Source organism: Mesitornis unicolor, unplaced genomic scaffold (genome assembly GCF_000695765.1).
Source record: "Mesitornis unicolor isolate BGI_N332 unplaced genomic scaffold, ASM69576v1 scaffold10782, whole genome shotgun sequence".
In the NCBI taxonomy this organism is placed as follows: Eukaryota; Metazoa; Chordata; class Aves; order Mesitornithiformes; family Mesitornithidae; genus Mesitornis; species Mesitornis unicolor.
In genome coordinates, this window is record NW_010171273.1 from 62678 (window position 1) to 89177 (window position 26500).

The 26500-nt window shown below is 37.6% G+C and overlaps 1 protein-coding gene across 1 annotated transcript in view; it reads right to left on the reverse strand.

The window, feature by feature from the left end:
- Positions 1-23548, reverse strand: part of ITFG1 (integrin alpha FG-GAP repeat containing 1) — an 80493-nt gene extending 56945 nt beyond the window's left edge. The window contains exons 1-7 of the mRNA XM_010179988.1: positions 23540-23548; positions 23126-23207; positions 22783-22855; positions 21272-21417; positions 19090-19147; positions 18408-18482; positions 12397-12491 (exon numbers count right to left, since the gene is read on the reverse strand). Of these exons, the coding sequence (XP_010178290.1) occupies positions 12397-12491; positions 18408-18482; positions 19090-19147; positions 21272-21417; positions 22783-22855; positions 23126-23207; positions 23540-23548 (538 nt within the window). The remainder of the gene's footprint in view (positions 1-12396; positions 12492-18407; positions 18483-19089; positions 19148-21271; positions 21418-22782; positions 22856-23125; positions 23208-23539) is intronic.
- Between the last annotated feature and the right edge of the window lie 2952 nt (positions 23549-26500).

The window sequence follows — 26500 nt, forward strand, 5'->3', positions numbered from 1 at the left end:
GTGGAAACAACAAACACAAAAGGCAGATATAAGTTATGCTGGGGGTATTACAAACTCCTTAGCTCTAAATCATTTATTTAAGGTGAAAACAAAGTTCATTAAAATAAAAACAGCAAAAGCAAAACAGTACTATCTCTTAACTAACTGAGCATGAGATAGAATTCCATTTAACAATTATTCTTAATTTTAAAACCTATACTACTGCAGCATACTATGATAAGTAATGAGCAAAAAGAAAAATAAAAATTCTTCAGTGGCAAAAAGCAGTATCACCTATAGCTTCCTTACAATAGAGCTTTTTTGAATAAAGAGAAACGAACACCCTTAATATAGTAACGGGAAGTCATGTATAAGCACTGCTATGAATTGAACTACCTGAAGTAGTAATATATCTTGTTTTCATTTGAGCTTTACAGAGTAAATGTATCAGTTACAGCTCCTCAGAGAGACTCCGAAGGCTGGGTATTGTTCATCCCTGACAGAGTTACACAGGGCACAGAAAGGCACTCAGCGTGACAAGGCAACAGTGACAGCAAAGCTCACTGCAAAGCATCCCAACCTTGATTCTGAGACAGAGCCACGCCAAACTCACTCAAGCATTAGTGAATTGCTTGTACCAGAGTATCCATGATTACTCTGTATTGCACATATACACCTACTTTGTAAAAGCAGGCAACAAAAAGAGATTTGCAATGGATTTTTCTTATGCATTGAAAAAAATCAATTTCTTTTCCATTCGTAGTCTGAAGCATATTACATTAGTTGTTTTTCCCCTCATTTAATCTGATTTCATAGTAACTACATAGAAATATTCGGAAATATAACTGCGCAGGCGATTGAAGTAATATAGGAACGGTAAGGAGCAACAGACATGAAATCCTAGATGTTAGGATCAGAATCAAAAATAGCTTTAAAATAAACATTAAACTCTGAGGAAAAAAGGGATGAGAGTGCCAGGGTGGCTGGAATGTCACACAACTTAATAAAATCAAAGAATACATTTAGTTATCTGCAGTGTAGGAGGAATAAATCAGGATATTAAAGGCAAGTCTAACTACAAAGAGCTAGTAGAAAGCCGATAATTAAAAACATGTAAAATGTTTACTATGTTAAAAATGTGGAGGTGCTTATAGATTTAAGATCTTTGTTCAGCTGCTGTGCAAACCAGTTATTTTATTTTAATGTGAACACTTGTTCCACATCTTGAGAGGAGGAAAATAGAGCTGTGTTTTCAGAGGAGGCAATCCACCGTATATTTCTTTGGATCACAAGAGATCAGTGTTGAATATGGCCCTCTGCAGTAGCTTAAAGATTATTAAATTATGCAACGTGCCTCTTTTGCACTGTACTCCTGCCCACCCTCAAAACAGCTTCTCTTGAAAGTCAGTCCCTTTGCTCCTCTTCGTCCACTCTTTCGCTCCTTCTTTCCTGTAATGTTATATACAACAAACGGAACCAACGCACCAAAGCAGCTCCAAGGCTACTGTAACATTACACTGCCCTGGTAAAATGCAAAGGCAGGCAAAGATGCAGCTAATCTTTCAGAAATAGTATAGAGGAGCCAGCGCTGTACTGCTCCCAAGTTCAAGCACCAAGCTGTGATTTCCCACAGGAACAGGTGGGCACAGACACCTCTAGTGCCAGAGCCAGCTGAACCACCTCGGCTGGTACCTGGTGCCAACTGTCCTCCTCTGCATCCTTAAGCCTTCTTTAGAAGCTACGCGTCTCAAATGCCCTTGCACGTTTTTCTGATTAAGAGCTCTTGCACTGACATCAAACTGAATGCTCAGTATTTAGAAGCAATTTTCCATTTTGATCAAGAATATCAGAGATTTCAAAGCAAGCAAAACTAAAAGATTTCTTTGCAGCAGCAGGGTAAAAATGCAATGTAATTTAGACACTCCAAATAACCGTTTACAAATTTGTATAGTTCAGAATTACGAATGTTTTGTTCAAGTTTTTAGGAAAGAAATCTATGAGAAAAACCAAGCCCTGCCAGGTACAATGTTTTAGACCAGAACATTTCCAAAGGTTACTTCCAATCTAACTAATTCTGTGATTCCATCTGGCTTTATTATGTAAGATTTTGTCCCCAAGAGCCAAAAACATATGAGATGGGAAAGTATTAAGAATCTGTGCAATTTATAAATACCTTTTTCTATACAGCCATAGCAAAAACTCCTTGCAAGCCCCTCATGGCCAAAGGAACGTTGTTCACGGCAGGCATCTTTCACCACTATTGCTATAGCTTTCTGTATCTACTACAACTGCATTCCTTAATATTCAAGGGCTGCAGGAGAAGAGATGGAGCTAACAAATGCATTGTATCTGTATGTTCAGTACTTGGATTACACAACAACAAAGACGCTCACAGTTAATTTCTACACTTCTTGTATACACTAATAATCTTGAAAACAGCAGCATATTTGTTTTGCTTCTGGCTATATCAAGAAAACTCAACCCCCTTTTCCTACAAGGAATGCCTATCATACTACATGGGCTCAGGAAAGTCGCTTCTCTAAAGATATGCTGCCACATTGCCTTTGGAAAGCAGTTCTGATTGCAATTTCAGCCACAGAAAAGAAAATCATTTGTACACAGATCTCTAAGTTTAAGAAGCATAGATAAAAGTATTGACTATTGATACTGCTCTGTTCAAATGCTGATGAACCTAACAGCACAATGCAAGATATTTACAACCAGAGGTTATAAAATATGGAACTCAGCAATTTCAATTATTTACAGAATACAGAGGTGACACTCTGGATACTTTTACTAGACAACAGGTACATAAACGGATACTAAAAACAACAGGCAAGGATATACCCCTAACAACCCTATGGCAGTTGTAGATTCTGGAGATACAGAATGGAAACAGACACTGGGAGGAGGAAAAATCAGTCTGGCCACTTTCCTACTGCCACTGCCAAAGAACTCTGGATTAACTGGATGGACCACCAGACTAAGCCTGCAAGGCATTTCTTATCTTTATGACATCACGTCACAGACTAAAAATGTAAGTAAGTCATTAACAGTTGGGATGGAGGAATCATGTCAGATTCAGGCAGATTTCCTGAAATGTAACACCCTACAGCCTAAGCAAATAGCTAGAAATTTGAAAAAGCAATACTGTCTGAAAGGAGATGTTTCTCTTAAACAAACGCAAAGCAAAGTGTGTTTACACATTTAAATATGTTTTCCTATTTTTAACAGGCAGTAATTAACATAAAACCAGCATAAGCAATAGGAAAATTCATGAACAAAGTTCAACAACCTGGGAATAAGAATCAAGGAGGTCACCCAGCATTTTAGAACCCCAAGACTGAAAAACAACCTAAATAAATACCAAACACTTAATACCAAAGATATGACACATGCTGGGACACAAAACCACACTGTGTTAGCCTTGTACTGACAACTTTACCTTCCCTAAAAAGTGATTTGTTGAGCAAATTCGGCTATTCTTTAATTTTAGTTAATTGGCTTAGTAATAAAATACTGCTATACAGCTTCTATATATCTTATCAACAGTAAATGCATATACTGAAAAGCACTGAATTCAGCATTCATTCTTACAAAAAAATGAAACAGATTATTAGAATTTATGTTTCACCTTGCAAAAGGGAAGATCTTCACGTACTGTATTGCAAACTCCAGTAACCTAAAGCTCATTACAGAGGAGACACAGCAGTTCCATCCATCTTTATTTGGTGGGATCGCTAATTTTGATATTTTCTCAACATACAGCCCTGTGAAGACTGAAAAATCTCTGCAGGAAGCCACATAAAACTTGGACAGCTAGACTGTATTGAGTTCAGTGCCTTTAGACAGATCTTGCATCTATGCCAAGTCATCCCAGATACATCTACAACCACTGAAATAATAATTTGAACACAGATCCCCTATCTTCAGAGCTAGATCCATTTCTGATCATTTCTATGTAATGTATCCAATGGAGCATTACACAACTGCTAATGTGGCCCACCCTGGGCACCAAAAGCATGGCATTCTTGCCACGGGGGCCCCAAAACCAGACACTTAAAATCAAGATGCTCAATAGATTATCACCTACTGAGAGCCCAACATATAATTACAACAGGTTATCTGTCATGACAAAGGAACTGCATAGAAAAGATGGATTAAAATGCAGGACCATATTTAAACACCTCGAACATGAAAGCATTTCTACCCTTCCTGCAATCCCCAACTTCTTACACCACGTATCTTACAATATTTGCTGCAGATGCAGAAATAATCACACAGGCAGCTTCCATAATCCCCGCCTGTGGCATTTTCACTACTGATGGCTGGTTCAGAAAGGCAGTAATAGAAATTAAGGAAAACACCACCAACAGAAAAAAACCAAACAGTTGATATTTCTAAAACCTGTTTCAAACTGGCTAAACTTGGATGGATCTTTCAATTAAAACAGTAACAGCAGAGAGACCTTGCTATCTTTCAGTAAAGAAGTTTCAAAAGCAAGTGCTAGGTCACTAAGAAAAAAGTTGCCCTAAGTTATCGAATACCAAACCAGCTCCACCACGCCATCAGTCTGTGAAAGTGGTTAAGCAAGTATGACTGAAGGTCAGAAAGAGTTCAACGTAGAAGTAAGTAGAAGACTTCAGCCCACCTGGAAAACTGCAGACAATTTTACTAAATAAAGCAGATAGTATTACAAAACCTACTTCCAAACATTGCTTTTCCTTATAAGGACCACTAGGAAATTGCAATAAAACCTAACTATCAAGAATCTGATCCAAGTTCACTTCTGATTATCCTTGCTATTTTCCTTCACTTTTGAGTGTTATAAGAAACTGTGCTATTTATAGATGGAGCATTCATTTCACTAATGACTGATTTGACCTTTCTGTTTAATGTCAAAGGGCTTTATTTCAGAATTAAAACCCTCAGCATAAGCAACATTCTTAAGTTACAGGTCGATTTCACATTTACTTCAGAATAATAAAGGAAAAAAACCTAAAACCCACACCTATATTTAAACACTATCAAAATGCATAAAGTATTACCCAATTAGAACATAGATGTGTCCACTCCAAACATACCTAAACTCTTTTTCATTTATGTGGAAGAACAGGTGTGTCTGTGCATATTCTTTAACTACAAGTTACTTGTAGATATGAATATACCTGCTTGTATGAATTGGTAAATGCAAATAACACGTTGAACTAAAAATCTCTGCTTTGCAGTGTGTTGACAAAATGGGTGAGGTGACAACTGTATTAAAATAATTAAATGCCATAAAGCCTAAGGACAAGTAAAAGATAGCTTTCCTCTTTTTACATTACAAGTTTTCCTCATTTTAAATTACAGATTGACCCACCAATAAGAAAAAATATTTAAAAACAAAATTTAAAACTTTATTTATCATTATTTTAGTTGTTCTTACACAATTTAGCTTTGACAATATAGATATGAGTACAAGCACCAGTGCTAACAAGTTTAGCACCAAAAATTCATGACAAGTTCTTTGCAGTCACATGAAACATTAAGTTAAGGAATCACTCCTTCCAGTAACTTCCTCTTCTGAAAAATTTAAACAAAACAAAAAGATTTAATATGTTCCAAACAAGCTAATTTCTGTTTGTAAATTTTGAAGAAATGCACTTACAATAAAAGAGGTTGTGAATTTATTCTGCTATTCAAATGGCTCTTTCAAAATGTAGTAAGTGTTTACTAGAACTATTTAATAAAGCAGATGATGAACAATTATAAACATAGTTAAGCACCAAAATCCCTTTCATTACTAAAAAATACCACAGAAAAATTCCGTATGTATTAATTTAAAAGCATCACTTAAATGGAAAACTTTTAGTTATGCTGAATAGTAACACTTCTGAATATGCAGAGCAGGTGGGACTATTCCTCTGGTTTTTAGCACTTCAAACATAAGCTTTCAGATAGAAAATTTTATTTCAGGATAAAGGCAACAATATTGTTTCAAGCAATAGACGATGATCGCTCAGCATTAAGACTCCTTTAAAAAAACCATTTTCACATTAACGCTTTTTCAATAAAATGCTGTTTGGGGTAGAACCAGTTCACTTCTCACCTATATTAAGTTATATATTTCCGTAAAACTGTATTAGTACCCCCCAGTGTATAGAATGATCACAGAATATTAGGAGCTGGAAAGGACCTCGAAAGATCATCCAGTCCAACCCCCCAATGATATCAGCTTATAATTAAAATTTCAAAAGGAATAGCTTTTGAGACACTTTATAATGGCAATTTTAAAATTAAAACTGCTGAGCAGATAGCACAGGTGATGGGTTATATTAGAAAGATTAGGATAACTTAAGTTAAAATAGTTACTTCTTTTCTCTAAAGATCTCTACTCATTCTTTAATTCTCTTTGTCAGGTAAGCTATGAGTAAGTAAAGTGGCATTGAAAAAAGGAGACCAATCTCAGCAGCAGGAGGAGATACAGCAAATTTGAGCAGCTCTGATTTCATCTTATGAGCAGGAACTAATGGAGTAACAGCACTAACAGGAGATCATGTCACACAGAACAATTTTAGTTGGAGAAAACAAATGCATAAATAGTAAAAGTAATAAAAACCAAACAAAATGTTACAGACATAGATTGAGGTCCTCCAAAATATATCCTGTGTATCTTATATGATACATTTTTTGCCTACGTTGAAGTCTCTAGTAAGTTCTGTTATCAGAGCTTAAAACAGTTCAGAAACGAAAAATGTACCTGTTCAAGGAATGAAACAGTGATGTGGAATTACTGAATATTTGTTTGAGGAAAAAGCATAAGGGAGGAGGCAAAAACAGAGAAATATTTGACTTTAAATACATACACTGCCCCCCCATTTTAAAATGCCACTCAAGTTAAGTTTTAAAAGGCCAGATAATTTGCTTGGAAACATGATGAACTTGTTTATTTTAATAGAGAAGAAATGTAGATCTATGGCATAAATAAGCTTTGATAATAAATACAGAGAGGCTACCAGCTTCCATCAAGAGGAAACTTGCCAAAACCAGAGTCTGACATCGAGCATCACGGTGTCTTCGGAATCAAGATTTAAATGATTACAACAGAAAAATCACCTGTGATTTGAATGATTTGTTTTCAAGAAGAAAACTATCTACATTATGCATTAAAACTAAGAAGTGGAATCAAAAAGAAAACACATTGTAGACGTTCTGGTACATTAGGCTTCTAGATTCCCAAAGCAAAACAACATAAAAAAATTAGCCACCAGAAATCAATAAAGAGACTGGCAATTAGCTTAAAGCAAGCTGGTTTTGACTAATGATTTTTCCACTTCAGTAATCCCAAAATAGAATTTATGATTTTTCCTTCATTTTATATAAACAGTTCCAGAAATCTCTGCAATTGCATACACTGCGTGCCAGTGTTCAACAGAAGACAGGTTGTAAAAGCAGTATTTCCAAACCTTGGACTCACACAGCCAAACAAGGCACAGAATATTTAATACATTAGCTGTTTTTCATAGCATTCAAGGATACATTAACAGATGTACAGCATGAAGTCACAGTATGATTCAGAGTCCAAAGGCAGTTTTTCTCATACATTTGAGCATTTTAAAAACATGTGCAGGGCCATGGTCTGATTTCTTGGTAGAAGACTTGTAACTTTAAGTGCATACAATTCTATTGTTTACTAATAACTCTCCCCCACCCCCCCCCCACCACCCAAGCAATTAAGTATTAAAATTTTGGCTCAGAAAGACAGCATTAGACTTAACTGAATATCTGACAATGTAATATGTTTTAATTAGAAACATGTTAACTAATTAGGAAAAACAAAGGATATATAGCAAAATAATTGCTATCATAAAAATCTCAACTTTAGATAAAGCACTCTTGATACACCTATGTGAGTTTCTGTTAAGTCTAATCAGTGTGCACCTAGTGATCCATGCTAAATTTAAACTTCAGCTTAGTCCAAAGTATTCATCTGAAAATGCAGACTGTGATGCAAATCAAAAATGGCATAAACAAAATACGTTTGTCTATTGTCTAGCTTCAAACAGATGATCTGTAGTGGCTGGGCCCAACTCCACATCATTTCTAGGTGGTCTTTATCAAGTTCTTTTACTTGTCTTGGCCTCAGTTTCCAGCTATAACACTTTTTCTCCATGGTTTGGTTAATGTATTGCAATTGCAAAGTCTTCAGCATAATGACCATATTGGGAATAGTGTTTATTCAATTAAACAGTATTATCTCCATCTCTTCACTAACGCATCTGAAACACATTTCTGAGAAAGACCCAAGTTCCTATTTACTCTCGAGTGAATTAACACAAAGAAAAATTAGTTTTTACTTCCTTCGCTGTAAGTCAAGAGTTAAAATCCCACTCAACTACTACTTTTCTTAAATCATGTGATATAAATCTTTCAGTTTGAGGATGTGACTTTTTTAAAACCAGTCTCATACTTGAGGCACCTGCTCTGAAACCACTCACCTGAGCTGTCATGCTCTATAAAATACCTGAAGTTAATCTGTTCAGACAAGTCTATTATTATTAGCTTCAAGATTATTTTCTTAAGCTAGTTGTTAAAAAGAAATAATGACAAGTGTGAGTGCGTATTCCTAGACACCCAGTAGCTCTATTCTGACAAGGGTCACCACATCTTTTCCTCACAGAACCATAGCATGGTTTGGGTTGGAGAGGACCTCAAAGCTCCCCCAGTCCAACCCCTGCCATGGCAGGGACACCTCCACCAGCCCAGGTTGCTCAAAGCCCTGTCCAACCTGGCCTTGAACACTTCCAGGGAGGGGGCATCCACAGCTTCCCTGGGCAACCTGTGCCAGTGTCTCACCACCCTCACAGTAAAGAATTCTTTCCTAATATCCAGTCTAAAGCCATTATTCCCCGTCCTATCATGACATGATCTTTCAGTCTATCTCAGTGCATGTACAAACAGTGACACTGATGGTAGGTAGGATGACCAGACCATTTCCAGACATCCCTTACAGTCTCAGCCATTCTGTGAACCAGGTACTCTTCCTGGAGCAACACATGCTTCACACACATGCAGAAGACACTTGAGAATTTTCTGTTTACTTTATCAATAAAGCACACGTAGATCCTTTGGTAAAAGTTTTAGACTGCAAATTTTTGCATGGATTATAAAAAATTCCTGATCTAACTCAAAATTACTCACAGAATTAAAAATTATAAGAAGCTGAGACTCCTGCATGATGATGCTTCATTTAAAAGCAGCAGCAGCACTATCTGAAACAGCCTAGTTTATATCGCACCAAGAGAGATTAGTATTATCTTTGTTCTGGTTAGTGGATTTTTGGATTATAAAATCCTTACACAGTTAGCCTTTCATGAAGCATTGTTAGGGATTAAAAACATCTTTATGAACACGTTCTCATATAATGAGAGCATAACAATTCAACTTCCTTTTACCCAGAGAGTAGAAGTGTGCCAATTAAAAGCTCTGTTTTGAGGGTTTTAATATTGGCAGGTTGAAAATGGGTTAGGGGATAAACCAGCAAAAAGATTCTCAGCCCAGAGAGGATTTTTTTCTTTCTTTCTTTCTTTTTATTTTTTTGTTTAATGTCAAGCACACTTTAAATCTCCTAAACTGTTTATAGTGACACAGTTGCCAAAAATAGCCAAGCTAAAAATCACTGAATTGGCTGCATCTGTTACAGAATATAAAGAGCCCCAAAAGACTGCACAATATTAGAAAAAGCTCTTTCAAAACCCCAAAACCAACAAGATGGTGTATTCTGCAGGTTTGCTTATTTGTACGCAAAACTCAGGGCATCCATTTTAGGTGCAACTATATATTCATATTCATGAATAGTACCATCACCTTTAAGTAAATACCCTGATTTTTTTTCAGTCAAAAAGTAGCATAGCAGGATCAAACTTCAGCATGCAGACTATTCCCCTGTACCTTTGTTAATGTCTCTCTCCTAAGTAATATTATTTAAATGTGTACCAAGACCTACTCTTAATGAGGTTTTGTTCCAACTCAAGAATGGTAGTGTGGGTAAACACTGAGTCCCAAGAATCCTCTCCTCTTCACTAGCTCTACCTGAACCAGCCAGTAAGTACCAGGCTTCCCTGACTTCACTGGGAAATGACACAGTCTGAACCGCACTCTGCTGCGCTGCCCCAGCTCTGTAAAGAGGAAAGGAGCTGAACAAACAGGAGGAGCACGGAGCTGTCTTCTGCGAAGTCTTCTATGAGACACTTGCCCAACTCAGTGCAGACCAATACAAACTAAAGGAGAACACCAAACAGGTATTTTTTGGAAGAGGCACAATGAGACTCAAGGCGCAATTTCACGCTCGGTTAAGGGCAGGTTACAACTGCTACTAAAATAAGAGTCTACCTTCTCTCTGTGCTTACATGGGCTCCTGAAGCTGCATGGCGAGTTGGATCAGCGGAATAACTCAAGTGAAAATGAATTGTGCTTCCCCCTCAACCTCGGTTCCTGAGCAGTGTCTATAGCTGGTGCGAGGGAACTGCCACGAATGTGCAGACAGCACCAGACGATCGGCGAGTTTTCATTTTGGCAGCAGGTAGTCTTGGAATAACACACTCATGAAATATCAGATATCACCCATAAGGTATTATTTTTCAGCAACATATGTCTTGTTCACAGTTGGTCCAATTTTCATAGGGACAGCAAAAAAGCCGCCATTCTCATCTTAGAAGCAAAACACTATTTTAAAGAAAATAATTCTATGGTAATATTTCCTCCACTTTTCTTCTCAGACTGAATTATATTCCTTGGTTGCTGTAACACAACACATATTTCAGCCTGAGGTGTTATATCCTTGCTGTTACAAGCAAATAAAAGTCAGGATCTTTCTATGGGGAGTGCTTCGTAGAAGCTTCTATTCTCATCTTGAGATACGAAAATAGATGTGAATCTATAAAAGCTCCTGGCACTCCCCACACAAAGATCCTGATTTTAATTTCTATTTAACAGAGGAACTTCCATATATCACTTTTACTAAATGGAACTCTCTAGACACTCTTTAGGCTGTTGTCAGCTGTCACAAAAAAACCCTTTGTGTTCTCTTGAAAAATTGATCAGTCTGTGATTGAGCTACACAAGTAACTTAGACTTCCTACCTTTAGCTACCTCTAAGTTTAGATTTCAGTATACTGATCTTAAAACGCTACCTGGAATGCTCACCTATGCTGCCCGTGCCACTAAAACAAAATTCCAAATGATTTACCGAACTAACCGCATTAGAATTGGTTATTACATGACACTGATTATGGTAAGCAACCATACATTTGATTTTCCAGTTGGAATTTCCACTTGACAGCTTCGTGCAGCAATGTGCCAGAACTGAGTATTAAGGTTTGACTACACACTAAAGCAATTAACTTAATCCTCCACATTTTTAAGCATCTTAATTAGATTAGTGGACTCTTTCCTCTCTCATTCCATGCTACTAAATGGGAGAAAAACAAGCTCTCTTTCCAAAATAATCCTATATGAATTGATGTACATTGAACATCTAGCAGAAGATAAAGCATTTTAGAATTCATTTAGTAAGTGAAGAAATTAGGCTTAGCAAAATATTTAAACATGCTTGAGGTAGGAAGCAGATATATAAGTGATAAATAGATTTACTGTGGTAACTGAAGGCTAAATTGCTTTGCATATTTAAGAAAAATAAACAATAACAACAAAAAAACAAAGCAAACAAAACACCACCACCACCAAAGGAAGAAGAGTTTATCTACTACAAGAAAAGTTGTCTCTAGTACTCATTTGTGAACACTGATACATAAATAGGTCGCAGGATTGCTCATATAGTAATAGAAGAATAAAGTCTCACATGCTCACACTCAACCAGCAATAGAATTAACTACAACAAAATAGAATGAAGTCATAGTGAGGTCTTCAAGAAACAAATTTTAAGTCCAGTCTTGAAAACACTCTTCTGAATGAACTATTTTAACTGTTTTCAGACTCAAGATAAAGAAAATGCAGCCCTGCTTCCAATGCATCATCCTGAAGTACAAAAAATGATACTTTAATGGTGAACACAAAATTATTCAGAACAAGCATCACAGAATCATTAAGGTTGGAAGAGACCTTTAAGATCATCAACTCCAATCATTAACCTAACACCACCATGCCCACTAAAATAGAAAACCTTAATAAGTTATTAAGTTTGGCAGTTATTTATTAAACCCCAGAATTTTCAAGATACAAAGATATTTTAAAAAATAAATTTAAAAAAAATGAGAAGTAGCAAAGTCATATGATTACCAAATACAACATCTCCGAATCAAGTCTTTACAACCATCAACAAAATTTACTAAATATTAGAAGGACATTACAATACATTATACTGTATACTTAGTGACAAATATTTTTAGCAAGTCATTTAATACTTTTACGACTTACCAGCAGTGAGGTCATTATTTAAATCTATAAACGCATGAGAGTGTGGTATATACATTTTACTTTGAGTTTCCAAAGCAGCGTGCCACGATAAGTTCCTACAGACAAGAATAAAATGCAGTAAATTTCATCAATGCTCAGGGACTGTTAATTATGATAATATACCTTTAAAAAAAAAACCCAACCCATGAAACGTTAAATAAAATTGAACAGAAAGCATGTTCCCCTAATGCTAAGCTAAAATTACTACTTAGCTCGCAATATACTAAGTAATGAATAATTGCTTGAAAGGTTCTGTGAAGAAACCTTTTTTTTTTGTACACAGGAAAGTATCACTACCCACAAAGTCCAACCCAGTGCCTAGACTTCAACTGTAATGCTTGAGACACTGACTGCTGTCTTCGTGGTTTTCTCAAGCAGTTTTACTATCAGTATTTTTGAAATCCACTTTAGGATTAATAAAGATGAGCAAAAATGGACACGATGACATGCTGTTAAAGCAGCTCATGCCTACGACATGTAAACGGACTATTTTCAGTCGCTGAAAAAAAAAATCAACACAAGACTTGAACTCTCAGATTATGACAGACTACAGGCTAATGGTGTCATATCAGCAGGTGACACTTAGTTATTTATAAGCATTCATGTCCCGCTGGTTTCTGTTCTAAAAATGAGTGAACTTCCAGCAATTCTCCTTATTAGCAGTGCATTGAAATATAACAAAACCTTCCAAAGTCATAGCAGTTGAATCATCAGCTATGTTGTTTTCAGAACCCTTAGCTAATACACTCGGAACAATCTCACTATGTGCTCCACAATAGCAGGACAGTGATATCACTACTGCCTTGTTTATTTCAGTGACATTTCATACTTATTACTTAAGTACTTATCTTTTGTGACTCATTTTGATGGTAAGACAAAAAAATAAGCTTCTGATTGCTTCCCAGACATCATAGCTAAGTCTTGGAAATCTTAAAAAGAATCACTTAATCTTAAAGAAATAATTAAATATTTTCTAAAAGTTTTTCTATGTATTCAGTTTTGAAGATAGCCAAGAAAGTTATTTATACAGCTCTAGTATAAATTTAAAAACATTTTAGATTTAAAATAGAAAAATGCTTTTCTAAGCAGCCGACATAAAGCTGTTTTCCACATACAATACATTGCTTATGCTGTTACCTCTAAAGCTCCAAATAAGACTGAGTGCTAACGAAAAAGTTTATTTGTATCCTAATGCTACCGAAAGGATCTCTTAACAAAATGATACTAATCTCTCCCATTTTTCCATATCTTCAAAAGCTCGTAACATTTTCCAACATATAATCATTGCAAGGTGTTCAGAAACACCCTTGTGGATTTGAAATCTCTGTTCTATAAGCCATCAATTTAAATAAATGCAACGGCGATAAAATTTAAGTTGGGATTAATGACCACAGACATATTGGGGAGATGAGTATGGTTTCCATTTACACATTCAAATGTTATCTACCCTGCATCCCTTCTGTATGATCTCTGAGGAACAGAACGAGTCTAAATCTGTTAAACTCACTGATGGGCAGAGGGAAGCCTTATTTCAACATTTCTTAAGCGCTGTGAAAATGCAGGACAGAAAGTGGATGCACTGTTGCCATAGTGACAGAGAAATCATCTCTGGGATTTCTCCAGTGGTGCCAGACCTCTTTTGAAACAGCAGCTAAAGAAAGCCACAAAGGAATGCAAAGACTTCCTAACACACTCTTAAAATGAACCTAAGTATCGATTGTATGGAAACCTAAAACAGTTGTGACACCAGTACCTGGATTTCTGCAGAAATATAGATCTGCAAGTTTCTATGCAAACGTTAATCCTGTGAAGTTTCACTTAAAAGCTGCAACACAGCAAGTTAGAAAATGCAAACTTCTTCAAACAACTGACTTAAAGGTCCAATCCTCTAAGGAAAAACAAGCCCAGTTCCTAATTTTTCCAATTATTCAATGGAAATTATTATCAGTCAAAAGAAAATAGTTCAAAAAGAAAATGTCAAAAAGCGGTTTTCACATCATCACAAAAAGAACAATGTATTTATTTTGACATTTACAATCCAAGTTGCATCCTAAAAATAATTTCTGCTGTCTTTTGAACATTCTCTGACAACTGAGAGAAAAATCTCTAAAATCAGAGAAAGAGTTCTAGTGAAAGTACCCTTCTTTTGAGGCTTCTTTCTTCTTCAAAGAATGCTGAAACCCACAGCACTATCAACTGCACTTCCTTAAAAAAATCAAAGATTGAATGTATGCCAAGTTCAGTTTGGCAAGAGTCAGAAGAAAAGATGTACAGACCCGTATTTTTAGGTTTTGGGGTTTTTGTGGTTTTTGTTTTGGTTTGGGTTTTTATTGTGGGTTTTTTGTTTTGTTTTTGTTTTTTTAAGTCATCCTGTTCAATGATCAAATTTCCACTAACTCAGTCACACCAATGTGTCCTTGAATACACAATCCTAATAGCTCTCAAAAGCCAAAGCTTTTCTTTTCTTTGCCAGATTACAAACTTCAAACAAAGTATCAAGAAAAATAAACAGAATGTGAACTGTCCTTCTCTACAGTCCTGTAGTTTTAACAAATAACTTAAAATTTATTTTCAAAAGACAGATTTGAAGTTCTTTGTTATCTTGTCCAATATCAGAGACATTGCTACTCTTCAATTTTTTGTTTAATTTTAGAGACTAGATCTTCTGGGTCAGTAGAGATGCATTCTTTTGTTATGCTTTGATTTCAGCATTCATACTCAAACCAGTTAAAAATCATTATTTGCATAGTCCTTATTAACCATTCAAAGAATCATTTTTATCCCAGTACTTGCTAGCTAGTCCTGTTCTGGAAATTCCAGGGCTAGCAGAAACTTTAATAATGAAAGTCCCCTTTACTGCCATCTCATCTCATCTCATCTCATCTCATCTCATCTCATCTCATAGGACTCCAGTCAACTTCAATTTGCCAAAGAGCGGCCTTAGCCATTCCTTAACACCAAAGATGCGATGCAGAGAACATCACTTGCATGCACACATACAGAACTACTTCAAATTGCCTCTGTCTTATGTCTCTTTATGAATCTCCTTCCTCAATAAGCATACATTTTCATTAATATATAGCTGAATACCCTTACACTTTGCAGTTCTTATACTTTTGATTTCCCATGTTTTCTAACCTTCCCATTGCAATTGATTTCCTAGATATACGAGAGCTGACTTTTAAATTTACGCCAAACTTTTGCACATTACCAACAAGGAGGGGCTGGCAGCCAACGTGAAGCTCAAAGACAGCCATGGCTGCAGTGACCACAAAACAGTGGAATTCAAGATCCTTAGGGCAGCAAGGAGGGTATGCACCAAGCTCACTACCCTGGACTTCAGGAGAGTGGACTTTGCTCTCTACAGGGACCTGCTTGGTAAAGTATCATGGGATAAAGCCCTGGAGGGGAGAGGGGTCCAAACAGCTGGTCAATATCCAAGGATCACCTTCTCCAGGTTCAGGAGCAATGTATCTCAATAAAGAGGAAGGCAAGCAAGAATGCCAGGAGACCTGCGTGGATGAACAAGGAGCTCCTGGACACGCTTACACATAAAAAGAAAGCCTACAGAGAGTGGAAGCAAGGACAGGTAGCCTAGGAAGTGTACAAATAAGCTGTGCGAGCTGCCAGGGACCATGTTAGGAGAGCTAAAGCCCAGATAGAATTAAAAGTAGTCAAGGATATTAAAGGTTGCAACAAAAAATTCTACAAGTATGCCAGCGATAAAAGGAAGACTAGAGAAGATGCGGGGCCTCTCAGAAAGGAAACAGGAGACCTGGTCATGAGGGACATGGATAGGGCTGAGGTATTCAACAACTTTTTTGCCTCAGTCTTCCCTGTCAAGGGCTTTAACCACATTGCCCAAGTTGCAGAAGTAAAAGGTAGGGACAAGGAGAAGAAATAACTGCCCATCACCGGTGAAGACTGGGCTCAAGACCATCTAAAGAACCTGAAAGTGCACGAGCCCATGGGACTCAATTGGCTACACCCACAGGTGCTGAGAGAACTGAAAGATGAAGGTGCTAAACTGCTTTCCATTATATTTGAAAAGTCATGGCAGTCCAGTGAAGTCCCCACTGACTGGAAAAGGGGAAACATAACCCTCACTTTGAAAAAAGGATGACCCAGGGAACTACCAACCAGCCAATCATACCTCTGTGCCTGGCCAGATCACGGAGCAGATCCTCCTGCAGGCTCTGCTAGGGCACATGAAAAATGAGGTGGCGATTGGTGACAACCAACTTGGCTTCACCAAGGGTAAATCATGCCTGACAAATTTGGTGGCCTTCTATGACAGGATTACTGTCATTACTGTGATTCTGTGATTACAGCATCAGTGGATAAGGGAAGAGCAACTGACATCACCTACCTGGACTTGTGCAAAGCATTTGACGCTGTTCCACACAACATCCTCATCTCTAAATTGTTAAGACATGGATTTGATAGATGGACCACTAAGCAGACAAGGAATTGGTTAGAAGGCTGCACTCAAAGAGTGGTGGTCAATGACTTCATGTACAAATGGAGACCAGTGATAAGTGGCATTCCTCTGGGATCAGTATTGGGACCAGTGCTGTTTAACGTCTTTGTCAGCGACATGGTCAGTGGAATCAAGGGCACCCTCAGCCAGTTTGCGGATGACACCAAGCTGGATGGTAGAGGGAAGGGTTGCCATCTAGAGGGACCTGGGCAGGCTTGAAAAGCAGGCCGATGCCAACCTCATGAAGTTCAACATCGCCAAGTGCAAAGTCCTGCACCTGGGTAGGGGCAATTCCAAGCACAAATACAGGCTGGGCAGAGAATGGCTCAAGAGCAGTCCCGAGGAGAAGGATGGGGGTGTCGGTTGAGAAAAAACTCAACATGAGCCAACAATGTGTGCTTGCAGCCCAGAAGGCCAACAGCATCCTGGGTCGCATCAAAAGAAGTATGGCCAGCAGGGCAAGGGAGGGGATTCTGCCCCTCTACTCTGCTGTATGTGAGACTCCACCTGGAGCACTGCGTCCAGTTCTAGGGCCCCCAACATAAGGACATGGAGCTGTAGGAGTGGGTCCAGAGGAGGGCCATGAAGATGATCAGAGGGCTGGAGCACCTCCCCTATAAGGGCAGGCTGAGAGAGTTCAGCCTGGAGAAGAAAAGGCTGCGGGGAGACCTTATTGCAGCCTTTCAGTACCTGAAGAGGCTTACAGGAAAGCTGGGGAGGGACTTTTTACAAGGGCAGGTAGCAACAGAACGAGGGGGAATGGTTTTAAACTGTAAGAGGGTAGATTTAGACTGGATATTAGGAGGAAATTCTTTACTGTGAGGATGGTGAGACACTGGCACAGGCTGCCCAGGGAAGCTGTGGATGTCCCCTCCCTGGCAGTGTTCAAGGTCAGGTTGGACAGGGCTTTGAGCAGCCTGGGCTGGTGGGAGGTGTCCCTGCCCATGGCAGGGGGGTGGGCTCGGGGAGCTTTAAGGTGCCTTCCAACTCAAACCATTCTGTGATTCTAGGATTTTCCTTTTGCCATGCCTTATGTCATAAGATCTGTTCCAATACTTCTCACATCAACCTGTCACCTCATCTATTAGACTGCATGCAGTATAAGTTCCACAGACGCTACTTTAAAAAATCTGGTTTGTATTTTTGTATAGCACAGAATTCCATAACACAGATAACAATAAATATTATAGTGCACTAAACAAAGGAGACTGTAACTGTTCCAAGAAACAATTATCCTATTTCTTATGTCAAATAACAGGTTTTCCATTTTCTCAGCTCTCACAGAATGTTGACTTCCCCTATAATATAACACTTTAAAATTAGATGCAGAGTGTCACAGAATGTTTAAAGATAAACATGGAAATGAGAGAAGATTCTTATGTTTACACATTTCAGTTAAACATGAGCCTTATGTGTCTTTAATAAAAGCAAAAGTGGATGTATAATGAATAAGTTATTGAAAATCATGCCAATAAACAAACCCTTAGCTTACCCGCCTATCCATATCTGTGGTTTAACTGAATCGCTTGTGACACCAAAGATGTCAGGGATCAAGTCTCCATTAAAGCTGAAAATGCAAAACAATTTTAGTATCACCTTAGTCATTGTAGGTATCTAAATTAACTGTTCTTAATTAACCTGTATTTGATCAGCATTTTCCCACCAAGCAATGAAGAATTTTCGTCTGTGCAGTCTCTCTGCATTTTTGCTCCTCTCTGGACTGCTACCAGTAGTATGCTTCTTTCAATATTTTACACCATGCCGTGCATTTGGCTCCCCCCCCTCTCTTCAGCATTTAACTTAGAGGTAAGTGCAGTGCACTGTGAAAGGGATATTTGCTCAGTCTAATAAGCTAGTAAGGTTTGTTTTGGTTTTTCGTGTTTCTTTTTCAAAATTCACCAAAAAATGAATGCTCTTTTTCTGCATAAAACAGAGTTCTGATTTCTTTTAAAAAAGCTTATTTAGTTACTATTGCCAGGATGATAGAAAAGATTTGTAGAGATGACTGTTATGCTTTGTCATTTTTTGTTAGATCAGTTGACAGTACACAAACAACGCTGCTCTTAAAAGATAAAGAGCATGTGTTTCAAATTTTAGCATTAAAATATATTTTAAAGTATATTTTAAAGTCACCATTAGAAATGTCGTTTTCTAAAAAAGTAGGTCATACTTACTCCATAACCAGAGGCTCATCATGAAAAGTATTATTTAACATAGTTTTATGGTTAAGATCTGAAAACAGAAAATTTTCATTTGTTTCAGTTACCAATGTTAGGACATTTACATTTTTAACTTAGACATCTTCTACTAATTTAAAACCATCAACTTTATGAATAAAAAAAAGCCACCACTGAGCTTAAACAAATAAATGGCTTCCTGAAATTATGCAGGAAAGGCGAGTTACAGTTAAAATTCTGAACCTTCTTCTCTTTCCACTATTCAACAAGTTATTCTAAATAGATCCCAGTGAAGCCTATTTCTATGTATGACTGCAATCATACAAAATCTGAAATAGTTGGGATGAAGACAGTCTAAAAAATTAACATTTGTACAAAAGACCTCTGTTTAGTGCTTTGTCACTGTCAAAACATTCTTACCCATACACACTGTTTGAAATTAGATTAGAAGTAGACTGCCTAAATGGGAAGGGAGTCGTAAGTCATAATCAGGTTATCACCTCTCAGACTTCTCTTTCACTTGTAATCCAAACTCCTTGCCACATCATCCCTGATTTTTACATCTCTCCATAATGTTTGTCTTCTTTCCAGTCTTCACATTTTATGACATTACCCTCCTATTGACTTGTCACACTTCCATTACCCAAGTAGGCACCACATACCTTCCTAGTAGCCTCACTACATACCAACCATTTTCTGAATTTTTAACCTCTGACTCCTTTTCAGAGGCCCATATGTTCATTCATGCCTCTCCCAATACTTGTTTATTCAGAAGCAAGACAGAATAAATTAATACAAATCCCTTGTGTTCTTCCCAATACTATAGATACCTCCTATTCTCTTAATACTTGATCCAGTGCATGGTTCCAAGTAGCTCATTTCACCTCTGTTTAAAGCCAGAAGCAATGGTATCTAAGGCCATCACTTGCCTCACCTATAACAATTTTATGACACAGATTATAATAATGATTATTCCTCAGCAGCTTTTCTGGACTTATGAGTATCTATCCTCTACTCTGCCCTACAGAAGCCACATCTGTACAGTGTCCAGTTCTGGGCTCCCCAATTCAAGAAAGACATGGAACTTCTGGAGAGAGTCCAGCGGGGGGCTATGAAGATGATTAGGGGAATGGAGCATCTCTCTTATGATGAAAGGCTGAGAGAGCTGGGTCTGCTTAGTGTGGAGAAGACTTGAGAGGGGAATCTTATCAATGCTCACAAACATTTAAAGAGTGAGTGTCAATAGAAACGGCCAGGCTCTTTTCAGTGGTGCCCAGAGACAGGACTAGGGGCAATGGGCAAAACTGGAGCACAGGGAGTTCTAGCTCAATGTGAGGAAAAACTTCTTTACTGTGAGGGTGACAGCACTGGACCAGGCTGCCCAGGAGGCTGTGGAGTCTCCTTCTCTAGAGGCATTCAAAACCTACCTGGACACTATTCTGTGCAACCTACTGCAGGGAGAACCTGCTTTAGCCGGAGGGGTGGACTGGATGATCTACAGAGATGCCTTCCAACTCTGACCATTCTGTGATTCTTTTGCTTTTTTGTTCTTCTTCGAACCCTAAACTCTTCCCAAAACCCTTTTCAGTCAACAGAAAACAGAGACGACTTCAAGAGTTCACACAGTCCAAGACTCCACCCTAAGACAGAATCAGCTGTACCTACAACACCACTGAAAGACTCAATTCTAAAGTTTTTGAAAACTTCCAATCATAGAGACTCTAGAAACCTCTCTCCCAAAACCTACTTCAGTGCCACTGTCCTTAAAGAATTTTGGTTTAACAGAAATAAGAATGTTATATTGCTGTTGGTAAGTTTAGGTACGATATTTTTGAAAGTTTATACACCAGGTTCTCAGCACATTTTAAATTCAAGATAAATCTGACATGCATAATGGGGAAGTCATGAGAAGCAGATCATCAGTTAGAAGGTTATTGTCAAACTGTAACATTGTTTGGTTATGTCTGTTGCATGATATAAAGCAAGAGGTTTAGCTTTGTTCTCTTTCATTAATTATTGAATACAGTTTAACAGCAAGACAGTATAAGGGTAGGAAGCTGAATAGCTGCTAACTCCTATTTTAGTTGTAAAAACAATCACTTAACTTTAACTTTCTGACAGTACTTTAAATTCTTAAAAAGCTCAGCAATCTTTTTCATAAACAGTCTCAGCAACTCACCTAATGTTTGGTTGTGTCCCCAGAAAATGAACACTGAAAGTCCATCTCTGCCACGATTTTGTGTCTGGGTGGTCAAGAGGACATCCATTTGTGAATCACCATCATAATCTCCAGGAACTACACTAGTTATGGTAACACTGAGAGATCTAGAATTAAAAACAAACAGAAAAACTACACATGCAAATAACTGTACAAATGTATCCATGAAAACTGGAAGTACTCGTGTGTTTAAAGGCTTGCCTTTTTCTCCCACTTATTATTAATTGGTCCAATACACTATTTTCCTTCAACAAACTGGATTTTTTCAAAGTCCTTATCTATTACAAAGGTAACTTGAAGCTCTAAAATCTTCAGCCATAGCCTGTTTGTTAATGCTATCTAGACTTCATTAAATGCCTTCACTTATTGTAGAACCAGTCCTCAAAAAATGTGTTTCAGAAAGCAGAATCTTTTGTTTGCATTCCAAAAGCAAGACCATAAAGCAATAGGAGCAGTTTAAGTAGCAGGAGTCAGACAGATAGCTCAATCTTTTTAAAGGCAATGTCATCTCTGCTCATCTTCTGCCACATCTTACCACTTCTTCCTACATTTGTTTGTTCTTTCTATCCTTTTTTTTTTAGTTGGTTACCTACTGAGAGACTCTGCTTTACACAAACATAGATCATTCCGTTAAGAATTAAAAGCAGATAATTTCTAATGAACTAAACAAATTAGCTCCTTCCAAGATAGGAGGGAATAAGGAAAAATATAAATATATAGAATGATAGAAGATGAAGCTGAGTTATAACAGCATAATACATAATACTATTAGTAACCATTATTATTCACAAGCAATAACATATCCTGTAATACTATTATGGTTAAAACTATACATATGTACGTACATAAAGAATTAAAATTTGATGCTATTTTTTTAAAGCCACTTTAAACTTTAGAAAGGAACAGATCTCCTCACAGAAATACCAGAATACCATTCTATACATCTCTTTAAAAAGCAGATGATATTGACTGTATTCCACTAGTAACTACAGCAACTAGAAGAATTTCCCTGAAAACATATCTTGGGACAGAGACTAATACTACCTGCCAAAAAGACTTAATCATCCATCTATGTTATGGATGATAGTTTGCTTTACTAGGAAATAAAGTCCTGAAAATCTAAGTCAACTGCAAAAATATTCCAAGATATGGGTATTTTTAATGCTAGTTGGAAGATAACAAAGAATAGAAATTTCATAAGGGGTGGGAAGTCACAGCTATTAGTTAACAACATGAATGACAAAACTCAGCTCCAAAAATTCTATCATCTGACTCACAAAATCCAAACAAATGAAAACAAAAACATACCAGGAAATTAATCAGGAAACTGCTCAAAAAACTGGAGCTCTAAGGGCAAGCTGAACAACACAGCCAAACAGATAAGGACAGGACATGCTGCCTCTGACCACAGAGATGCACTTTCAAGAAAAACTGCCACTTCCATTGTTTCACCATTGAATATCAATACTTACTTCATCGGTAACTTCACACGGGGCTTAAAGTAGGGCTCCTTTTGGTCAGCCAAAAAGATAATCAACTCATTTCCTGCAAAGGCAAATAAGACAATGAATAATAATGGAGGAATGTAAAAGCTTTATATACAAAGAAACCATTTAAGAAGCCATGCCACAAATATTCATTCCTCACAGTAGCAAAAACTCTGAAAGACTTCCCCTACAACTACTTCCTCATTCAAAAGGAAGCAAAAGGAGCACTTCTTCAACACCTATATGCAGCTTAAAATAAAACTTCCTATAATGAATTAAGAAACATCACATACAGAAAAGTAGTAGGCACCAGTTCTATACAAGTAACTTAACCTTACAAGCCAACTCAAATCAACTCTTTTAACACTGTCTCTGACAGAGCAGGATCTGACACTGCTATCCCAAGTCCGCTGACAAAAGCACTTTAACTGAAACTCACAGAAACAACATGGTTCCCTGCAGCATTTCCTCATTTAGAAGCAATGATACAAGCCATTATAATTTAATTACTTCAAGAAGATCTAAATAAAAGCCCATATTTTATGTTGCACAAATAAGAAATTCAGAGAAGAAAATAAAACAAACCTTGACAATTAAATGTACTGTCAGTCAGTAAAGCACAATACACACACACACACCCCCCTCTACAGGTAAAAGAACAGTTCACAGCTAAAGGAAAAACCACATATTTTAAAATGCATCCTTTATTATGTTTGTTTTCTGCAATTTCTAAGAAACTTACCTGCAGCATCTCAAACTGCAAGAACTAGGTTACCTAACCGAAAATAATTCTGTGGCTCCAAACTCACGCTACCACAGTGTATTTCAAGAGCATCATTCTGTGGCAAGGGTCAGAGCTGTGAAATAGCAGAATACAAGCTTCCTGGCTATGGGAAAAAAAAAAAGGCAACTGCCATATATTTGCCAAGGAGAATGTGCCAGCAAGTGAGTAAATGAACACAAACCCCTTCAAAACGAATAGGGGCAACTAGCATAGTCCCATCTGGCAAGCTAATTAAGCCTGGGTTGCACTACACATTCACAGATGATTGAAAAAATTGGCACAGAATAAGGTGAAGAAGCCTGCTGGCTGGTTAAGCTTTTGATAATAAGCTGTGCATTGACTGCTAAAACTGGTAATTCTCATTTTGCACTACAGACTTTCACCTGTCTTTTTATCATCTATGTGGTAAAGAAATGACGACCATGAAGCATCAAATGCGTTTTTACATGTACCAGGTTCCAAGTCAATTATGTCACTCAGAAATGAGGTTTTATGATCACTAAAGACAGATTTATGAAAATTTCAGCTCAGTGCTCATCAATACTCAAAACAAACTGACTACTGGAAATAATTACAAGAACAGAAAACAGAATTGCTATGGCACTACATCAATCCAAGTGCACACATCCTAGATGCTATTTGCAATTCTTGTCCTCTCATTTAAAAAAGAATTCAGAATAAAGGATAAAAAGTACATAGGAGGGTGAAAATAAGAGAACAGTTTCTATGCAAACAATCATGTAGATCAGAAGTCTTCACCCTGAACATCTGAGTGAGGTTACCACAGAGTTTTCAAAATTCCTCAGTGAAACACAGAAGGTGAATAGAGGCATGATTCCTCACTGCCCTGTCCTATTAGACGAGGCACCAAACACAACGAGAAGGTTGTAGGTTAAACAGGCAAACAGCCTCAGCTTCCCCACCTAGGCCTGTTTCGCACATACACTTACAAAACAGGAACGTGTAACCACAATTCAATACATTCATACATTTTAGTCTCAGAAACTGACTAAACACAAGGTCCATTGGTAATTTTGTGTTGTTCTTGCAGCAGGATGCTTTTGGATCTAGCTCATCTCTTACCTTTATCTAGTTTACGCTCTTACAAATTTCCAAGTAGAAACCGATCTTTTTTCTATGTAGCTGAGCATATGAAACAAACCTCTTATTCTGATAAAGTAATTCACAATCAGAACAGTAATATAAATCCAATAAAAGGCCCAAGACATCATAGCAATTTCCTTATTACGCGTCAGGATTACTAGGACTGAGTTTTTTTACCAGATTACTGTTCCCCAAAGTTATCATACCTCCAATGCTCACTTCTTCAGCACTATTTAGACTTGGCTACCACTTATGCTACTACTTAGAATTAGCTACTTTTTCTTGTTTAGAAGGTACACTGTAAATTTTTCAAGCTACTTTTTATAAAGACATAAATGAGGAAACAATGTTTTCAAGTATGTTGTTTCTGGCTGATTTCTACAGAGTATCAAGTAGGAAAACCATAGGGAGTGCTGCTGTGCAAAAGCAAAGAACAAACCCTAAGTCTTGTTTCTAAAACTTTTAACTATTCACATTTTTATATGCATTCACCTGAAAGGTGAAAATGTAAAAATTAGGTCTCTTATCACTTATGTTCATTTTAAATCTAATCTTTCAAGGCATTTTTTCAGTAGATGAGCTAGTGGAGCATTTTCAAGGAGCCATGCATTTAAATATCTCAACTAGATGGGAAATTCAGTCATGCTTTGCCAAAGCTACTTATAGAAACATTTCTGAGATTGAAGCAGTATAATAGGTGAATTTGGGAATAAATTTATTACCTTAATGTGCAGCTTTAAGTCAGTAAAATAATCCAAGATTAACATCCACCAATAACACTGACCACAGATAATAAGCTCTGATTTGGGGTCCTCTCATATCTGAAGCCTAAACAGAAACTCATGGCAGATGACAGCTGTGTGGAACAAATTTATCCAGTCTTCCAATTTAACATAATGTTTAAGGTAGGATAATGGGCAATTTCTCCTCTTTACAACTGTGAAGTCTTCATCTGTTTCCCAAAATACTGTGAAAGCAAGAGTCAAAACCAATTTGTGACCATTCACTCTTTAAATAATAAATAAACTCTTTAAATTATTTCACGACCATAAATTCAGCTTTGAAGAGAAATATTTCTTGCCCTATGTGAAGTCTTATTTTAGTGCAAGTTGCAAATATCTTTTTCCATACAGGAAATATCTCGGGAACAAAGCAAATGTCAATTTCAGCCTTAAAAGTAATTTTATTGTTCGCTATACCTGCTCTCTGTAATACTGCAAACAGACTTGGTCACTGAACACGATGCTTTAGAAGACAACGGGAAGAACAAGCAGCCCGTAATTCACAGAATCGCAGACTGGTGGGGTTGGAAGGGACCTCTGAAGATCTCCCAGTCCAACCCCCCGATAGAGCAGGATCACTCAGAGAAGATCACACAGGAACATGTACAGGCAGGGTTGAATGTTTCCAGAGAAGGAGACTCCACAACCACTCACAGAATCACAGAATCGCTCGGTTGGAAAAGACCTCTGAGATCATCATGTCCAACCGCTCCTGTCTACCCATTAAACCATATCCTTAAGTACCTCGTCTACCCGCTCTTTAAATACATCCAGGGATGGTGACTCCACCACCAAAAAAAAAGCTTCTGACGACCCTCTCAGTAAAGAACTTCCTCCTTATCTCTAACCTGAACCTAACCTGAACCACTCTGGACAGCCTGGTCCAGGGCTCTGGTACCCTCACTGTAAAGTTTCTCCTTATGCTTAGGCTGAACTTCCTGTGTTCCACAGGACCAGAGGAGATCCCGAGTCTAAAGGCTGGGTCATGGATGCCAAACTCCTGCTCCTCGTAGCTCAACTCCCACCAAGAAAG